General features: G+C 44.3%; 1 protein-coding gene and 1 long non-coding RNA gene across 2 annotated transcripts in view; one reads left to right on the top strand and one right to left on the bottom strand.

Annotated features, from left to right (window-relative positions):
• LOC142803125 (caspase-8-like) overlaps positions 1 to 16,890 on the top strand; it is a 46,926-nt gene extending 30,036 nt beyond the window's left edge. The window contains exons 5-6 of the mRNA XM_075888228.1: positions 16,261 to 16,425; positions 16,861 to 16,890. Coding sequence (XP_075744343.1) covers positions 16,261 to 16,425; positions 16,861 to 16,890 — 195 coding nt within the window. The remainder of the gene's footprint in view (positions 1 to 16,260; positions 16,426 to 16,860) is intronic.
• A 942-nt stretch (positions 16,891 to 17,832) lies between these two features.
• Positions 17,833 to 20,339, bottom strand: LOC142804120 (uncharacterized). Its single transcript, XR_012894465.1, has 2 exons — positions 20,201 to 20,339; positions 17,833 to 19,547 (listed from the first exon to the last, which is right to left on the bottom strand). It is a non-coding gene; the product is annotated as an uncharacterized LOC142804120 (long non-coding RNA).
• Between the last annotated feature and the right edge of the window lie 699 nt (positions 20,340 to 21,038).

Raw genomic sequence — 21,038 nt, 5'->3', positions numbered from 1 at the left:
TCCAATCTCTTGTGTTTCCGAAATCCATTCTGCAGTTCCCCCAGCACCCCCTCGTCCTCTATTCATGCTTACAGTCTTTCCTTTATAATCTGCATCACCAGTGTGTAGGCCACTGATGTCACTGTTATAGGACGGTAGTTGTTGATGTCAGCTTTGTCCCCTTTTCCTTTATAGACCATGCTTATCCTGCTAAGTTTCCATTCATCGAGGACTTCACTATTGAATAGTATTTTGCTCCCTGCCTCTCTCAAAGTCTGCTTAGACTTCGGACCCAATGCCTTTATCAGCATAATTTGAATGCCATCTGGGCCTGCTGATGTACTACTAGGAACCTTCTTCTCAGCCCTTTCCCACTCTCATTGTGAAAATGGAGCCATTGCACCACTTAATTCATTCTTGTCTATTGTGGTGCATAAGGCACTTCTTTGTTGCAATTTTTCTGTCACTCTTCTTACACACTCAATAGCTTCGTCCCCTTTTAGCCTAGCACCTTGAGCTGTAGTTATGAACCTTTGCTTTAGGCTTGTCTCCTTTCTTCGGGAGTTTATATGGTTCCAAAATTTCACAGCTGCCTTTCTATCCTTTTTATGTACTTCTGCCACCCACTGAGCCCCCTTTCTTCTAAGCTTTTCATTGATCAGAAGGGATGCTTCCCTTCTACAGCTTAGAAAGATGTCCCATTTTCTTTGAACATCATCTGTTGATTCAACCCACTGATTAGCGTGTCTGTGTTCCTTAGAGGCTCCCTGACATTTTGCTATGGCTCTCTTAACTTCCTCTTCCCACCATCTCTTGGGTTTGTGTCTTCTTTCCCGGGGTGATTTGCCGCGTGCCTTAGCAAGCTCTAGCTGAAACAGTCTAATTAGATTTGTGTATGTCCATGCTCTTTTAATATTCTCAGTGATTACTTTCTCAATTCGTTTAGTAGCTATTTCTATTTGCCTTCATGGAAAAAAAATGTCCTGTATTTGCTCATCTTGTCTCCTCACTTTCACTGCTCTTCAAAACTTAGCTCGATACGTTTGTGATCTCTACCCAGACTTCTGGAGCCACATTCATCTTCACTTCACTTCACTTTTATTCCCTTAAAGACCCCCTGTAGGGTTGTTACATAAGGGGTGGTGTATAACAAAAAAAGAGAACTATACAATGGAGTTTTTTATGGCTTCTGCAAACATGGATGGGTTAGTGATGGCACAGACGGCGAGAGGAAGGCCATTCCAGTCTTTTGCTGCTCTTACGAAAAAAGAGGCTTGGAATGCACTGATAGGAGTGGAAGCTTGGGCTAGTTGGTGCGTATTCATATTTGCAAGGTGTTTCAGCGCGCGAACAAAGGAAAAAAGGACAGGGTAGACAGAAAGAGCGCTGACTTCCAACTAACTTTATTTCGCAGAGTGGCAAGAATTTATACGTCTAAAAAGGAAGATTACAGAGCATGAATGTAAAAAACAAGCCCAATCTACACACCAGTAACAGCACGTGTGACAGGTCCTCTAATGCCTCAAAGCCCAGCCAGGTAATCGCGTTCAGCCTGGGATAAAGCAACCGATGAAGTGCTTGCGCATTTATCTCCCAGCACGTGTATTTTTTCTGCTTCGATAATTTCTCGGGTAACTTGCACCCTGTGCCTTGCCAATATAGAGCACTGATCAAAGAGGGGGGTGCACCCACAATCTCGGCAATGAATGCCAAGATGCCCTTGTGCCACATTGTGCACATTGTTTCGGTGTTCTCGCAGGCGGTCGTTTATGCACCTGCCGGTTTGGCCGACATAGACGCACCCACACGTCAGTGGAATTAAGTATACGACTCCCACTGCGCATGGGAGGTAGCATGTCCTGTGCGCGACAGAGCACGCGGCAGAAGTTGCGCGAGGTGTATTTACCCGTTTGCAAAGCTTCTGCAATTTTTCAGGTGCTGAAAAAACAACAAGAACGTTGGCGTCTCGAGCAATCTTTTTTAGCCTGTGTGAGACGTCGTGCACGTACGGTATTACATTCATGCTCTGTAATCTTCCTTTTTAGACGTATAAATTCTTGCCACTCTGCGAAATAAAGTTAATTGGAAGTCAGCGCTCTTTCTGTCTACCCTGTCCTTTTTTCCTTTGTTCGCGCGCTGAAACACCTTGCAAATATGAGCACTGATAGGCTCAGGGTAATGCATCTATGTGCATTCCCCTGAGCGTATCGTACATCCTATGTGACATCAATGCGTAATCTATCGTCGACTACAGCCTTCCTATCTCCCCTGTAATTTGTCCTTCACACTCTCCTAGTATAATTATCTTGCACTCTCCTGCAAATTCCTCAATGTCCTTTGATATGCACTCTGCTACTGTCTGGTTTTTCTTTCAGGCCTTTGCTCCCGTCCACAAGTACACCAAACTAAGGATTGTCATTTGCCCTGCCACTTTCCCTTTTAGTCATAAATGTTCTTCGCACTCCTACTTCACCCTTTGCCAGTCTGTAGTTTTATGAATGAATGCCCCAATACCACCCCCCTTTCTGCTGCCTTCTGTTCTATTACAATATTCCCACGCATAGTCCGGATTGTTAGGAGGTTGTTGCATGTCCCTAAGATATTGTTTTGCAGGTTTGGCCAATCCGATTAGATAAAAGCCATACCGTGTTTCGCCATACGAGCGGCGGATTAATAATGAACAGGTGAACGAAATGATTTAAAACAGAGTCATTCAAGAGTCAGCAAGTCCATGGGCAGCTCCAGTAATTCTCGTTGAAAAGAAAGACGGATCCTGGAGATTTTGCGTCGATTATCGCCGATTGTATGCTGTAACAAAAAAAGACGTGTAGCCACTTCCACGTATTGATGAAGCCAGAGACTGTCTACATTTGGCCTCTTACTTTTCCTCTGTAGACTTAAGATCGGGCTACTGGCAAATTCCTATGCATTCTGAAGATAAAAAAAAGACAGTCTTTGTAACCACTGACGGCCTTTTCGAATTCAGCGTGATGCCATTGGGACTGTGCAACGCACCAGCGATGTTCGAGCGATTTATGGACACTGTTCTTTGTGGCTTGAAGTGGAGCATTTGCATGTGCTATCTCAACAACGTCGTCATCTTTGGCCGCACCTTTAGCGAACACAATTCATGTCTGGATACTGTGCCTACTTGCATAAGAAGCGCTGGCCTTGTTCTTGACTCAAATAAATGCCACTTCAGAGACCGACAAATCCTTGTTCTCGGACACCTAGTTGATCAGCATGGCATCCGTTCAGATTCCCAGAAGACAGCAGTCGTTGAAACGTTCAGTGCGCCGTGCTCTGTTAAGGAGCTCGGCAGTTTTGGCTTTTGCTCCTATTTCGGCCGCTTTATACCTAAATTTGCCAATGTCACGTATGCGCTGACATGTTTTCTACGGAAGAATACTCCCTTCGAGTGGACTCCGGAGTGCGACTCCTCTTTTCGTCAACTGAAGTTCCTCTTGAAGTCGCGGCCTGTTCATCAACACTTCAACCCATCAGCTCCAACAGAACTGCACACGGATGCCAGTTGCATAGGGATTCGTGCCATTTTAGTTCGACGTTATGGTAACCGCGAGCACGTGATTGCATACGCAAGTCGCTCCTTGAGTAGGCCCGAGCAGAATTACACTGTCACAGAACGAAAATACCTTGCGGTAGTGTTTGCGATTCAGCGGTTTCGGTCTTACCTATATGGATGCCCTTTTACAGTCATCACCGACCTCCACTCATTGTGTTGGCTCATCAACCTTCGGGACCCTTGCGGCCGTCTAGCTCGCTGGGCAGTTCGGCTCCAAGAGTATAACTTCATAGTCTCGTACAAGAGTGGTCGACGACACGCCGATGCAGCTTGCCTTTTGCGCATGCCACTGAGCACTACAGAGTGTGACACCGATGACCTCGACTACCTCGTAGCTTCTGTGTCACCAAAGTTTCCTGACCTCAGTACTTTCAAAGATGAACAGCGAAAGGACACCAGGCTATCATCGCTCTGCACAGCTCCTACGGCATGCCATATCTGTGTACACATCGGACTTCTGTATAAGAAGAACTTTTCCAGCACTGGTGCACGTTTCCTCCTGGTAGTGCCGAAAAGCCTTTGGACAGCGATTTAGGTGCTATGCACGACGATCCTACGTCCGGGCATTTAGGTTCTGCGCGGACGCTTTACCGTGCTAAGGAACGCTTTTATTGGCCGTGAGTGCGACAATCAGTCGAGGCGTATGTGGCCAGCTGCACGCAGTGTCAACGCCACAAACGCCCATCTACTGCTCCGGCTGGTCTTCTATAGCCCTTGCCACCTCCAAGCACACCTTTCCAAGAGGTGGGCATTGACCTTGTGGGCCCTTTTTCAAAGTCGGCTAAGAGCACTCGCTGGATAATTGTATGCGTCGATTACCTCACGTACTACTGCGAGACGGCGGCTATATCAACCCCAACTGCCAGCGACGTCTCTGTGTTCCTGCTGCAGCACGTTATCTTCCGACATGGCCCACCTCACGTGATAATCAGTGATCGTGGGCGACAATTTACGGCAGATATAGTAGAAGAGCTGCTTTGATTAAGTGAGTCCCGCCTTCGTCACTCGTCGCCATACCATTCGCAAACAAATGGGCTCACGGAGTGCACCAACCGAACGATTGTAAACATGTTCTCTATGTATGTGGCATTCAACCTCAAGAACTGGGATGACGTGCTACTATTTATAACGTACGCGTTCAACACCACTAAGCACGAGACAACAGGCTATAGCCTCTTTTTCTTGACGTACGCACGACCGCCACAGCACACACTCGACACAGTTTTGCCATTCTCGGCGCACGAAAGCCTCTCAGTCACCGAAATCCTCTGCCTTGCAGAAGAGGCGCGTCGTATTGCTCATCTACGCACTTTGGCGTCACAGGAAAAATCGAAGGCACGCTATGACGTTCGCCACGAGCCTGTAACTTACCACCCAGGTGACTTAGTGTGGCTGTGGACTCCAGTATGAAGACCCGGGTTATGCCAAAAGTTCTTGGCCACTGACAGACCGTTTGTTGTTCTCAACAAAATCACGGAAGTCACGTACACCATAGCTCACCTCACAAGAAGTGGTAGAAGAGCCGTTAAAACCCAAGCAGTTCATGTCGCTCGACTAAAGTTGTACACACCAAGGTGAATCAATTACCTCACCCGGCGGGCTTTGTCTGCAAGGGGAGGAATGTTGCGCATGCATGGGAAGAAAATGAAGATAGGTGAACGTGCTGGCTGCCCGAAGCTGGAGGAAGAAAGAAGACGACGACACTGCGGTCATCAACCTGTTGGCTGATCCGGCGCTTCTCTTCGTGACCAAAATAAACGGCCCCTTTCAGCCGTATACGTCCTGGTCCTCCTTGTGCATAAGAATATGTTTCTACAAAACTGTATACCATCGGCCTCTCATTCCTTAGCTGTTTTTCTATCTCTTCCCACTTCAGCCTGTTCCTGCCACCTTGCATGTTAATATACCCTATGTGTGAAGTGGCTCGGCCCTCATGGCTACGTCTATTTCTGCCCCCGACGCTACCTATCTTAGATGCTTGTGCCACTTTGGAATCGTATTGGTCCGCGTGCCCCCCAAAGAAGCTACTGTTCATCCTGTAAGTCGCCAACCCACCTCTTGACCTAGTCACCCGTCGTAGTGAACACTGTCTCGTTGAAAACCACCCTACCTAAGCACCTCTCTCTTTATTTCCACCATCTCAAAACCTTTCATTAGACTCATCCGCCATATCTCTTGGTTCGCGTTGCCCCGCCGCGGTGGTCTAGTGGCTAAGGTACTCGGCCGCTGACCCGCAGGGCGCGGGTTCGAATCCCGGCTGCGGCGGCTGCATTTCCGATGAAGGCGGAAATGTAGGCCCGTGTGCTCAGATTTGGGTGCACGTTAAAGAACCCCAGGTGGTCTAAATTTCCGGAGCCCTCCACTACGGCGTCTCTCATAATCATATAGTGGTTTTGGGACGTTAAACCCCACATATCAATCAATCTTGGTTCGCGTTGACAACCGCTCTTTGCAGGTTGCCGTCACGCACCGATACCTCCGGTATCGTGCATATCACTACCTATACTTGAGAAGTGGTGCGCATCTCATCGACCCCTTTCGCCAGTGTGGTCGCTAGTCCTGCTGCATTTTCATTTAAGACATCGTCTAAACCACCTAAAATTATCACGAGGTTTCGTCTATCAGCTGCAGTTTTGAGTTTTGCGCTCGCTTGCCTCATGACGGCTTCCAGCTTGCGTCCTGGGAACGTCCCTACTGCAACGCTCTTGTCACCTCCTATCCTCTCTTTGATTGCTTCTGCGCATCGCTTTAAGTTCGAGCCCCCGGCGATTATCACATGCTTTGACTTTTCAGCTGGAGCTTCCTGCACCTGGGGGTTACTTGCACCTTTGACGCCGGCTGCTTGGTCCCCTCCCAGCTCCACCACTACTTCGCTGAAGCTGAGTCTTGCAACCACTGTACCAGCTGAACCTGTTTTTTCCGAACTTGCTTGCACTTTTGCTTCTGTTCTCTCCATCGGCTGCTCCTTTGTTCACCTTCGCTAGTGCTTCCTCGGCAGACTTCAGCCTTTCTCCTATAGCCCTCGTTTTCTCTTGCTTTGTCGCCATCGTGTCTCCAGTTCAGTGATTCTCATCAGTAGTTCACTCTGGGCAACCATCATTTTCTCCATTTTTTTTTCTTCGACCTCACATTGCCTACACTTGGCGTCAGCCTCCTCTCTATTCGTTTCTGCACTTGGGTTCATTTTCAAACCCACCCCGCATCCTGAACACTTTACAACATTTTTAACCATGTCTTTCTGACACCAATTGCCCTTATGAATTGTCTCACTTGATAATTACAAAACACGATCCCTGCCCTATGGAAAAGAGAAAGTCTGAGCTCTACTGCAAAACTTTGTGTGTTCAATGTACGTGCACCTCCCCCACAGGGTGGCAAGAGCAAAAAACAAAGAAACACACGAACAAACTACTAAATACCTGGTGACTGACCCCCGAAAAAGCCGTACAATGTAATAAGTGCTACAAAGATTTTAACTGCGGCCTTAATAATTATAACGGCAAGCTCAAAACATGCAAAACCACTTATCTGCGCAGTCGATCAGGAGCGCTCAAAAACACGTCTATCCACCGTGCCAGTCTGAACTGAACTCCGCAGTGTTGGTCGCGAGCGCCACACAGCGGTTGCTAAAAACTGAAGGCAGGCTAACTCCACTGGAAGCACGAGTCATTCGTCAGCCATCCTAATAATGGACAAACGTACTCTCAGACTTGCTTGGCTGGAGACTTGGCTTTGCCGGAAGCCAGAAGTGTTATGAGCTGCAATTTAAAATTACTGCGGCTTAGAGTTCAACTCTAAAAAAAGTCGAGTATTTGGTAGGTGTTTCTACCACACAACAATAATCATCATCTATTTCGAGTACTTTCCTTGTGTTATCACCAAAAACTGGATTATAGGCAAATGCCTAGTATTTTGTTTCTCGCATTCCTATCGTGCCATTAGAGGGTAAGCACGAATTAGAGGGTAAGAAGAGCTTTTATAGTGTTTTTATAGTGTCTATTTTGCCGATATATTGCCTATTTTATAATGCCTATTTTGGACGTTGGTGCCTAAATTGCTCTAAGTGCCTTAAATGGGTGTTTTTAAAATTGATGCCTATTAAATGCTATATAACATCAAATTTTATTTTCAAGTGCTGCTCGAGTCTAGTATTCCGATCACCCGGCCAAATTTAGCTTTCAGAACACTGTGTGGTGCAACCTGTACTCCATCTCATAGGTTACTTTCTGCACTGTCAAGCCTTAAGACATTTTAGCCAATAGGAAGGTCGATTAGCTTCTACACATGTATTCATACGTGTCGTATAGCCTGCTCAGCGTCTCTGCGGCAGTTTCTCGCTTGCATAGAGAGCAGGAGGTGCTTCTGTGCAGCGGCAGGATGATCACGAACGAGTGCAAAACTATTAAGTATCATCAAGCGAAAGTAATGTGTAGATGAAAAAAAAATATATCCGCAGATTTTTTGTTTATTTGTCATTTACTTAAGTGGCGCTTCACTAGGTCACATGAGAAATTTTCCTTGGGCAGTGGAAGTTGTTGCATACCCAATAAACAGCTTTGTGTCCCTAGATTTCTTTCAATTGGTTCATTACAAGCTGCGAAAACACGATGTGAGGAGGTGATTTTGAAACCTCCACCACTCGCTCCATGACCATTTCGCAAGTCTAATTCCTTCCCTGCCCTATTTGGTATCGGAGCAACTCGTAGCTTGATGATCACAGAATGCGGACGCATCAGCACGTAATGCGTGCATGAGGTACATTCACATGACATGCCCCAGCCAGGCCGTGCACGCAAACGTTGTTCTGTCGTTTTGACGTTCTCTGTATTTTACTGTCTGTTTCTGTGGAGTGGATCTCTCTGTGCGCGCACATTTGGAGAGGCTGGCATGGATCATGTATCGTTACCACGATACACAGCATTGCACCGCAAGAACTCATCTAAGGGACGATGCACCAAAAACACCCCAAGCGTTGTGAATGCTGGCACAAGCATGATCAGAATACGGCGAGAACACTAACGCAAACGAAATGGAGGCAACTTAGTCTCGAACCTCGCTCGATACCACATTAAAAACAATAGCGCACATAGATTTCGTCTGTGTGTTTTAACGTTTCTGTCAACCTTGATTCAGGCGACAGATTGCACAAATTTCACACGTCTCGGACTTCTCGCAGTGTCATGTACTACTTTGACGTATGCATAACCATTCCATTATCTCCACCATGTTGGGGCGCACACCCGTGAGATGAAGGTCAAGCGGTGTTCAGTCTGACTTGTCACCTCTTTATGGCGCGCTAGCGCTGCAAATATTGGCAGATGAGATCATGAGCGCCCAGTGCATGTATCCTTCTTTGTTCCTCGAAATTCTCAAACTTGCATAAGCGCCCTTTAAGGTTTGCTTAGACAAGAGAAAAATTGAACCTGTGTTAATAAAATTGAACCAAGTTAATACGAGGCAAACAGGTCCTCTTGGCCTATTGCGCTCTGGCTATTTGCATATGTGTAAAGCTTCTCAGCCAGGCCGAAAAGAGAGACCCAGAAGCATGTGTATTTGAAGGTGTACACTCAACTCACCATGCTGGAATAGAAATCGAGAGACCGTATTCTGCGAACCCTGCGGGAAAAAAATTGCATGGCTATGCTTAACCATTCCGCCTCTGTATCATCATAAACTAAAGCATTTTTGTTTTCTTTCCTGTCGTAGCCACAGATACCACATGTATTTATTCGAGAATTTAAATTTAGTCAAAGTTTATTGTGCTTATATTTACGATTTTGGGAGCATAAAACATTGTTTTGCCCGCCTATTTGTGGCACCTAAAACCCGGTTTTTAGTGCCTATAAATCTGGCCTCTAGTTATCGCTAAAGACCGGAACATTAGGCAAAATGCCTATTTTTTCTTGGAGTCGGTTTCGAGCTTATTTAATATATAAAAACGAAATCAGGGATGGGAAACATTTTTATCACACATTTAAGGTGCCTATAAGTGCCCATTTTGAGGTTTGTGCCTATATCAGCTTTTCAGTGCCTATAAGTGTCTTTTCACGTTACTCGAGTACACGTTTGCTCGAATGAGCTTTTAATATGGAGGAAAACAAGAAGCACTTGGTGCCGTCATATTACCGACAACACGTGCATAGCGTGCTAGTTGTTTTTTTGTTTTTTTATTCATATTTTCAACTTCTGGTAAGGTGCGATTATGGTTCAATGTAGTGACGACGCACGCATACGCTGTGTCGTGTTGGTGAAAACAGGTCATGAGTCGACGTACTGCCACAGCCAACGTGCGCTCCGACGCATGTGACATTTGCCAACGATCTGATGACGTCGCTCTATGAACGCGCCTTTACGTGAGCGGGGCTTGTACACCAGCGAGGCTAAGTAAGGCTAGCGTCTATAGCGCTAGTGGGCCCCCCTGCAAGGCTTCCGTTTTGTTGCTTGGTTTGAGAGTAGCGTAGATTAGCGATTGCGTGAGCATGGCTATAGTGTACTGTCGCAAAGCAAGGAGAGGCTAATGCTAGTGTAATCCCTGCCCCTGTAAGATCCCTTTCGCTAAGTTCGATAGTAGTGCAGCACGGCAGTTGCGTTTGGGAGGCTAGAGTGCAGTGTAGCTATAACATAGTCTAATCAGCCGAAACAAAATGAGGCTAGCGCTGTCGCCTACAGCCTACATGTAAGAATCATTGACATTTATGTTCTTCATAACGGCAGCTGTTGAAAGTCTGCCGAGTAATGCGGAATAAAAAGAAGCCGTTTAAAGTGTCCTTGGCAGGCAATGGACCAGTGGATCACAGCACTACTCCCTCGATTGAGAAACAGTTCGTGTGGAAAGCAGGGAAGAAGACATTGGAAAGGTAAAAAATATTTTAAGTTTTGTGTCTGCTTTGAGCACGCATAAGCATGAAGCTCGCAACATTTCTTACACAACTAACATGAATTTTGCGGTCATACCATGGGCACACAGATTCATTTTGTTATTTTTATATCTGTATCTGTGAGCTCGCATGCACCCATTACACAGTATGCAGCCATATGTGAAAGCTTCACTGACAGAAGCCCCTTTCAACTTTATCAATTATACTGTATAGTAACCCACAATTGAAACTTGTTGAATAACATCATGCAACAAAGGTATGCACTAAGTGGTGGAAGTATGCATCAGGGACAGGAACGCTATCGCTTTCAATGCCTAAAGGGAAAGCTTAAAGACAACCAGTATTTTTTGGATGTGCAGAAAAGGTTCAGCCCGTCCCCAATAGACTGGTCCCTGACAGGGTTGCCTCAAAACTTAAATCTGCCTTGGAAAGAATCCCGGATGGTATATGCTAAAGCAAGTGTTTGATGTTTCGAGCCGTGCTGATTCAAATATTCCGGATGCCAATAAAACATTCAAAGTGCTACATAACAAGTACGCTTCACTAGCTTCAGTGGACGTTGAGCTTTCTTTTTCACATAAAAGCAAATGCTGACTGAAAGCAAGCACAATTCAAGCCCAAAAACCTTGAGATGTTGGTGTTTTGTCACTGTTTTCATAGACTTTCCCACAATGTCAAACTAGTTCGGCCTTCGCTTATATATTTTCAAATGCTTATTCTCATCTTAATATTATTCATGAAAAAAAAAAAAATTTATCTTTCCGAAAGCACAAAATTTGCCTGCCGTGTTTCTTAAAAGTTGAATATTTGTCCTGACTACGCTACTGAAGTAACTATGAATTGTGTCTATACATGCCTAAAAGATGGTTCTTAATGTTTATTTAAGCCTAAATGGCAGTTTTTAGGGCCTATTATAGGTGCCTAATACATTATTTTTTCGTTCCTTAAGTTCAGGTCTGTGGTTATCACCACGGTTCTGATAGTTTGCGGTCGTGAGTGGCAGACACATTATCAGTGTGACTCAGTGTGACAAAGCATTCATGACAGGAAAGTAGCCAGCACTGGGTTTTCAAGAAAAGAAATGCGAGAAAGTCAGATAAAAATTATTGCTGTGTAGCAGAACTATTACACTCCATTTTTTCTTAGAGTGTAATGTGCAGAGAGTGGCGTGGTCAAGTCTGTTAATAGGCCGCGTCAACATGACAAAAGTATGCTTTATGCGCCAAATTTCAAAGAAAAATGCTGCTGATTTCGTCCACTCTAGCCAAGAATCGGCTGCATCTTGGTCCATTAAAAGCGAATTTCACTGTGTTCACGTAATACACAGAATAACCTTAGGCTCAATAATGGTCCATTGTATCTAAATGTCTAAAATACAAAACTGAAAATCATGACATGTAAGAAATGAACGTCATAATTTACATGTCATGGTCTTGCTGCTTTTGTGGTAGTTTCATTCACATGACATATTGCAAAACTGGTATGGTATGACATTTCTGCATGGCAAACATAAGTGACATAAGCCCTAATGTGGAAATCATGAAATGGTTGTCATGTAAGAACATGACTACATGCTACGCTCATGGTGCGCTCGCAGTCGTTTCACTAGCTTCACATATACCAAACTTCGTATTATGAGACGTGATTGAATGACGGAGGTACGCGACTAGTGCAAATAAGATAATCATGTCATGCGTGTCATGTCAAACATGACTACATGACACTCTCATGATGCGCTCGCAGCTGTTTCGCTAGCTTCAAATACACGAAAATTGGTGTTACGGGATGCAAACAGGCGACAAAGGTATACGACTCGTCCAAACATGATAATTATGACATATATGTCAGGTAAAACATGACTGCAGTAAACTCTCAGTAAATGGAAATCTGTTTAATGGTACAGCTGCTTAAGTGGAACAGATGCTTGTGACAAGATTTGTGTCGTTCCTGCATTGTGCGCCCTTGTTCATCTCTCAGTAAACAGAACTTCTGTTCATCGAAACACATTTTACTGGTCCCTTCAGGTTCCGTTTAATCGGAGTCTACTGTTCATGCTACGCTCATAGTGCACTCGCAGCCGTTTCGCTTGTCTCACATATACCAAATTCTATTTTACATACATCACGTGAATAGATGGCGGAGGTATATGACTGGTGCAAACATGATAATCATGTCATGCATGTCATGTAGAAACATGACTACATACCAGGCTCATGATGTGCTCGTGAATGTTTCGCTAGCTTTATATATACCAAGTTTGGTATTACAAGACGTGAAAGGACAACAAGCACAAACGCCAGGCGCAAACATAGTGATTATGACATTGAAATCATCTACGGCATAATTTTTTGTGCCTATCACTGCTGGTGCTGGTATTGCAAACGTTAGTGGTGCTGTCGTTACGTGACTTATATAATATACTTGCATCTTATGTAGATACGTGAGTGGGAATAACATTTCTACTTGTGCTTACTGTGTACTACAATCGTCCGCCTTGTCATGTTGCGCTGGTTTTAAAGTGACCTATCAACTTTTCTCACTTGTGCTTCACAACTCAGCAATTCTCACAGTACGTGGGATCTGCCTTTGTTTTTTGTTTGGACAAGAAAAAGTAGGCGCTGCATTGTTAGAACATAGTGGGATAGGCGAGCATTGAAAAGCTATATTTAATATAGCACATGGATGCTATGAACAAGGCTAAGGCTTAGCCTATAGGGCCACCTTGTGCTGTGTTGAGGTTCTGACAAGATTGCACTTGCTTGAGATACACTGAACGAGACGGATGTGGTGCAACCGAAACAGGAACAAAGGTCCATTCCTTGTTCCTTCCCAATTTTCGAATGAGTTCCCATGACAAGCTCCTGAAAGGCAAAAGGGACTCGTTCCAGTCACATTTTGAAAATTGATTGTGTTTTTACTATTATGGTACTTTTGAAATTGAAATTTTTAATAAATATATTGTGTCAAATAATCTTGAGACAAAATAAAGTGAGCACATTAAAGCTCACACCCAAATACCCGTACAGTAAAATCATTTGAATTCAGATTTCACCAGACAGAAAGAACTGTCCGGGTTAACGAAATCACGAATCATCAATGGTATCATTAGAATAATAAGCAGCTGTATAATACACAATATATTTTCATTTTCTTGATGAATACATAAATGTACTTATATTGCATAGAATCGGCGTAAAAGCGATGCTTTCCGTCAGCCTGTGTCGTCTTTCAGAGCACTATCATTGTGCATGACCACACGTCTTAATTAGCCCTGAACGTGCTCTACACCCTCTCTAAGTGCTACCACCATCACAAGCAGTTCAGACCAACTTTTGTGCCGGTAAACAAAAAAAGTTTGCCGCAGCCACAGAAGCCTCAGTCGCCGTAGCTTTTTTGAATGCCCACAATTGATAGGTGTCACAGGCTGTAATAAACGGAAATAGGCATGAACTGTTCTGGCTTTTCTGTTACCACAGAGCTAGCCATGATGACGATTGTAATGCGGACTGCGCCATCTCGTTTCGGTTGTCCCTGAACATTGTTTTGACTCGTGCGTCGCACATTTGGGACGTTCGCAGGATCGTCTTGATTGCAGACTATCATGACCGAATTAATGATAGTTTGATTCCATTAAACAGTGTATATGTTGGCCAGCACTGGAGGACATGTCCGAATGGTCCAGTTCTCCATATCAACAAGGATCGGATTAATGAGCTTTTACTCTATTATATGAGTTTAACATTAACATTGCTGGCAGCAGGTTATATGTAATTAAATGGAATTTAAATCAACACTTCAAGTGTAATTTATCAGAGACTATTGGTCCTACGACAGGCATAAGTAACTGCAACATTTGTGCGCATTTTTTTCAAGTCCAACACATGCGTCACTTTCGTTAGTCTTGAAAGGTGCAGTCAGGATACTGTGCCCCAAATATTCAAATAGAAAGGCCCCAGTATATAAAATTCTTGCACAGAAAATTTAATCGAACGGGACACTACTTGGGCGTTTAATGATGCTGATTCAGTATTTCAGTGTGAGTAGAAAATAATGTTGTGGATACACATTTGCAGCTTAGTAAAGTGTCATGTTCACAGTCAGCGAACATACTTCTGTACATTCCTTTCTCTGTATTTATATCTTTTTCTACCTGTCTCCCACTTCTATTTGTTTTTTTTTACTTACTTTATATATCTTTCTTTGTTTCCCTGTATCTGTGCTATAGCTTTTTCCAGCCTTCTGTATTTTCTCTTCACTTTCTATTTGTCTGTCTCTTTGTCTATACTCTCTCCCTCTATGCTCACTCCCCTCCCTCTTACTTTCCTTCCCCACCCCTTGATATACTGTATTAATCAAGGCTATGCTATGCTATTCTAGTGTACATGCATGTTTTCCAGCGAGTGATTTCTTCATCATCCCACTTCATATAGATGGTCACTTAGGAAAGAGATGTATGTGAGCAAATGGAAAGCCAGCTATAAGGGTATTTGCATTGGTGAGGTGTTTATGTTTATCATCGTTAAAGTGCATAAATGTCAATTTTCATTACTTGATATATTCGCTCTACAGATCAAAGCAAATTATTTAATGCTTTGTGTTCACTGATGGATTGTGATACAAGCAGATCGAACATATTAGTTCTCTGTCGGGATTGAATTGCTTCAAAGTATCGTGCCTAAGTTAAATAAATACCATGAAAGAAAGAAAAAATGGTTAGCAGAGTGGTAACAGCACTCACCTTCAGATAGTGGGTAGGCGGCTTTGAATCTAGCCTTGCTAAAATTCATTTTTTTTTCCCTCAGGCATTGTTTTGTTGCTCTTTTTCTATATCTTTTTCTTACGCTCTCTCTGTACTTGCTCTCCCGTGCATCATAGTGATATAATCCCACGCCAGAGAAATCAGGGCATGTCTTTTAGGAGTGAAAGAGAAGAGGAGGATAAAGGGAGCACATGCTTGTTCACAATGATGATGATTTCCTTTCTACGACACACTGCAACTGTGGAATGTTCCTCCTGCATGCAGTCCCGGAATCTTTTGCTTCTCGGCACCCCTAGTGAGTGCCTTGAAGTGAAAACCGAGATATGGATTATAGTAATGTGACAAGTGAGCCGAACATCTTTAGGCCTCATGCTGTCGCCCATCCATCCTGTTCTGCATGATGTGTGCGTTCATGAACCTGTTCATTGCCTTGGAACGTTTACAGAAGGAACACCCTTTCTTCTACCATTTGGATGTAAACGTAATGAGTAATTGTTACAGTTACATCGATCCTGATTGGAAGGGTACTGCTCCTCTGTTCCTCTTAGTAGGAACTAGTTCCTGGAACATTGTTCGATACAACACTGGTTGCAGTGGTGCGACCGGAGCTAATTGCAGAGGCAATGATGATGCCTAATTAGCTTTACCGTCCACAAATGGTGACTCCACCCCACTGAGCGAGAGCACTCTGGGAGAAAACTGTGAGAAAATAGGTGCATTTGCAAAGCCTGCTGCATGTCTAAGAGTGGTGGAGGGGTTAGCGTGTCCGGCATCTGTTGTCGCAGACCTGGAGATCGTGGGTTCAACTGAAGCTTATGAGGCTGTTTTCTTGAAGTTTTTTCACGATCTAATTGTGTGCATTATTTCTGTGCCATTTTCATGACTGAAATTTGTCACTGAAGCTTTTGTAGATAGACCCTGGCATGACACACTTTGTGCCAAAAATTTTTCAAGTTGATGAGGTGCTCAAAGCCAAACAAAATCTCTCACAAGCGAGTGGTATGCATTTATGTCGTGGTTACAAGCCCTCTAATATCTTGCTATATTTTCTGCTTCTCCAGGTGTACACCATGGTTCACTCACGAAGGGGCTTTTGCATCATTATTAACAACTATGACTTTGGACTTTCAAAACGTGAAGGATCAATGAATGATGTGCGTCGCATGAAAACTCTCTTCAAAGCGCTTCACTTCAAGTGCATTGTGCACCAGGACCTTACTGCATCTGTGAGTCTAGCATGGATGTTCATTTGTCAAAAGTAAAATTGTGTGCAGAAAGTGACAGCAGGAGATATAGGAAAACTGATCTTTTTTTCTTATCATTTCTCATATAGTGACCTAGTTCCGTCTGTAAAACCAATGCATGACACACTGCTTTGACATCATGCACAGTGACATTGACTTCTCTCGAAAAATCACCAGGCCTCCGTGGCAGGTGAGTACAGTCACAGTGAAAGCTAGAAAAGCGGCCTTTCAGAGCCTTTTCTAAACACTCATCGGGTAACTGCTGTAAGCACACTTGCTTGATACCCACTATGGAATTAATAATAAAAATGTTTGGTTAGTAGGCCGGCATTCGCCATGCTATTTTTCATCATTCTTCTGAGAAGCATGGTATCGGCTAAACACTTGCAAGGAATTTTGTGCCAATTGTTCATGCAGTGGCTGATGATGATGAGGAATAATGCTTGAAGTTGGTATGTGCCACAGTTAATAGGTGAACAAGAAGCTTTTGTAATGGGTTGGAGAATCGGACAACCCACTTGTTACACTACTATTGGAATTGTGTGATGACTGGTTGTCGTTTCACAAATTCGGTACGCTTTATAAGTCATATTAACCCAATTTCTTTCCTGACATCAGACCTGCCTAAGGCAAGTTTGCCAACAAGTCCCAAACACTGGCATGGTTCAGTGGTAGAATACTGGGCTGGCACCCAGCGAACCCTGGTTCGAGCCCCACTGTGTCATTGGTACTAGCTTTTTTTCCTATGTATATTTCATGCGGTACTAGGTTTTTTTTTCCTATCTATATTTCATGCGATGTGGTTACGGACAATGGTATGAAAGGTGGTGGCGGCGGTGAATAACGACGGCGCCGCTCGTGACCTGAGTATTGATCTCATAACAGCTTTCGCTGTAAAACACGAGGACGTGGTTTAGATGCATGGCTTGTCTGTACCCACATTGGTCGGAATACTAGCTCCATCACAACAGTTCAAAATACGTTAACAAATCGATCAGACATTTTTTTAAACCTTTCATACCATTAGCATTCCCAGATCTTGCTTCAGCAGAAGGTGAGCCCAGCCATGTAGAAATTATTTAAAGCACAATCTCTGCCTTATTCCCATGAACCATTCATTGTACCAGCCGCAATGTTTGCGAAGCCTCCCTGAATAAACCATTATACTAATCCACCATTCACTGAGGTATTTTGTGCGTGTATGAGAAAGCTATTTCAATCAATGTACATTAATCTCCATGTCGAGGAACGCATCTTTTTCTATGCCCAGTTCACTTAGTCCATGCGACTACACACAATGCCTTGAAAGCATGAGTCACTAACAGAAGGAGCTTGCTGTACTATTTCTTATGTAATAACTAATCATAAAGCATATAATGAAAAAAGTGGTATGTAATCATTGAGTTTTATTGGTGCTTCTTGTTTACCTTAGAGTGATCTCTGTCACCAGGAAAGTGGATATTCTGAGCATTGATATTCTTCTTTTGATATGGAAGCTTCATTATAAGATTTCTCTCAGCAACATACCAAGATGCATTTTGGTTTTGCACGCGATGCCTGCTTTACATAGCTGGTTTTAAAGTGGCTTTAGATCTGTACCTTTCTTGTATTTATTTTTTTATCTTCACCACTGACCCTAACCCCTGCGTAGGCAAATGAGCCATTCAAATAATTAAAATTTATTCTTCGAGTAATTAAAATGCTCCATTCAATTTAAGAGGCCGGAAGCATGCTTTAGTTCTTGTTTTGACACCACTTAATTGAAAGTCCGTGACTGTGAAATTACCAGACATTGATTATTTGGCTCAAACCGAGGGGAGAAAGAAGTAACTAAATAGTAGCCCGAAAGTAGCCATCTATCTTCTTCCACTGCCACCAGCCTCAAGAAATAGTCAAAGAGTCACAAAGTAGCCAAACCTGACAACCCTGGTTCTAACCAGAACAATGCATAATTATCACGACAGAGTCATACTCTTGACCAGGGACACAGTGCCTGGAAGAACCTGTTTGCAGAGCCTGGCGGCAGTCAATACCAGAAAGTCCACGTACTAAGTGAAACTACACCAAACATAGTGAATGCACCCCGAACACCTAAATATTAGACTGCCACAGATGGATAGTGTAAGTGAATAGGTATACCCCGTATTTACTCGATTCTACCGCGCCCTCGATTGTAACGCGCACCCGATTTCCAATGCGAAAAAAAAAAACGTAAGACATCGATTGCAACGCGCACCCATTTTTGTGGCTGGCCCGCACGATCACACCACTCGAAAAAACGGCTCCTTTCGTGAGCGTCTTCCATTTAAATATGAGGTACAGGCGAAGCTTGTGCTCATCTGACGTGTAACAGAGCATTGCCGTCACTGTAGTTTTACCGTGGACCGATGTCAGCACATGAACTTGCTTCGTCCCCTTCTTCTCGACGGTTGTGGTGCCAGGCATGTCGAAGTAAACAGGTGTCTGATCGGCATTCCCGATTTGCCCAAGCAGGTAGCCGTTGTTGCGCCGCAAGTTTAGGACGAACCTCTGAAAACTGTGAAGCTTTTCATCGTATTCCTCCGCAAAACTTTTCGCATATGCATGTTCCCCTTCGGAGGAAAAAGCCTTTCCTCTTCATAAAGTTAGTTAGCCAGCACCTGCTCGCTTTAAACTGGCTCCGCATTAGACTTTTTTCTAAGACTAATTGCATAGCCCGCACTTGGAGCAGTTCTGTCGTCACGGGCCGCTGTGCCGCTCGCTGCTCAAGCACATACTCGCCGAGCAGCTCTTTAATTTGCGGAAACCGACCCTGCTGTGGTCCACTGAAGCCTTTGCGAGAAGCTTTGCTGTTGACAATCTTCTGTTTTTGTTTCCGCCGGTCCCGCACGCACGTTTCGGGAACTCCGAACGACCGCGATGCGGCCCGATTTCCGTCCGTTTCTGCACACGCGATGACTTTTCTTTTAAAAGCGGCATCGTGGTGCACTCGAGTTTTTGGAGTCAGCCCTTCCACGCCGTCGATGCTAATGCACTACTAGATAACGAACTGCTCAGCACACGTACGAAGTGCCGCACATGGGAAACACATAGGCAGAAATGGCCGATGCGTCATGCCGACGCACCTTTTCCTTCCTCCGTGCCGACCACGGAGGAAGGAAACCTTTTCCTTCCTCCGTGGTGCCGACCATGACCTACTACACTCCTGACCTGTTCAGATAGCGGGGTTCCTATGGGAGCGCGTGTCCCCGCTCTCGTTCAACCGCTCACCATTGGTGGCGCTACCTATAACCTGTTCGTCTGTTTCTTTACGGTTGTTTTGTAGGCGCTGGTATAAGAATGCCTGCATTCTGTAGTGAACTGGCGGCATATATGTGACTATTTCTTCCCATACATTGCTGGTTAAGCAAGGTGTTCAGAGCGCTTGAGTATTTATAGCACACTGGTTGACAAACGTGGGAACCCGTAGATTTACACGATGTAGGGCAGCCTATGCGTGGTAGCGTGCATTTTATTGCAAAAAAATTCTGAATGTCTTTTAGTATTATTATTTCTGAATAATTCTAAATTTTGGATCATAAATACGCACTACGAGTGCTTTGTTGGTCAAAATTTGACCACAAAGAGTGAAGATGACGTCAGCGAGCAGGTGCTGACTAGCGCCACGCCGCTCGTAGGTGACGGCCCTAGCGGCAGAAGGTATGAACTAGAACGTGGGCGCTGGAAGAGGTGCTCTCTGGGCAGGTCAGGAGTGTAGTAGGTCATGGTGCCGACGCACGTAGGGGGCGGCCATTTTGGATTTGCCGATGGCAATAGATTGACCGTAATTTTTTTGTTCGTACTCGATTCTAACGCGCATGCGTTTTATGAACCCGCTTAACCGGAAAAAAGGTGCGCGTTAGATTCGAGTAATTACGGTAAGTGACAATTCCTTACAGGTTGATTCATGACAAGGTGGACGTTTTCAGAATGTATTTACTGTGCTGTACACTCAATTAACGGCCACACTCATGTTATGGCCACTCCCTCCAACTTCGCAGCCAAAAATCTGAAAAAAGAAAATCTAACCAGCGCGTGGGAGTCTCGTCACATCTGGCATACGCCACGTTTCGCGGGAGTGTGCCGTCAAGTCTTGCATACAGCACATTTTCAATACCATGGATGCCACTGAGTACTGTCGGATACACGAATGCGTAGATGACCCAAGCAGCGGCGACGGTCCGAGCACAAGCAGCAATACTGATTAAGAAAATTAGCAGTGATGTCCGGAGCTAGACGCTAGATATTTTATTGTTCGATATATATGGCTTGAATAAATAGGTTTTTTCATGCATGGACAAAAAAAATTTAAAAAAGGTTTCCCACTTCTGTGGAAGGGCCACACCCTATCAAAATCACGGGAAAAAGTGCGGCCCTTGCACGAGTGTGTAAATATTTACTCATTTACTCATATTACTCTACAGGCTGCAGAGGAGCATTAAATGGTGACTTTGCCCTTAAATTTAGTGGCAAAAAAGGCATAAAAACGAACCTTTTTTCAGGGTAAAACATGCAGAGAGGAACATAATAGTACAGTGGCAGGAATCATAAGAACAGGCAGAGCTGCAAACAAGCAT

Source organism: Rhipicephalus microplus, chromosome 3, assembly GCF_043290135.1.
Source record: "Rhipicephalus microplus isolate Deutch F79 chromosome 3, USDA_Rmic, whole genome shotgun sequence".
NCBI lineage: Eukaryota > Metazoa > Arthropoda > Arachnida > Ixodida > Ixodidae > Rhipicephalus > Rhipicephalus microplus.
The sequence above is the reverse complement of the archived record's forward strand: the minus strand, read 5'-3'. Positions and strand labels throughout refer to the sequence as shown.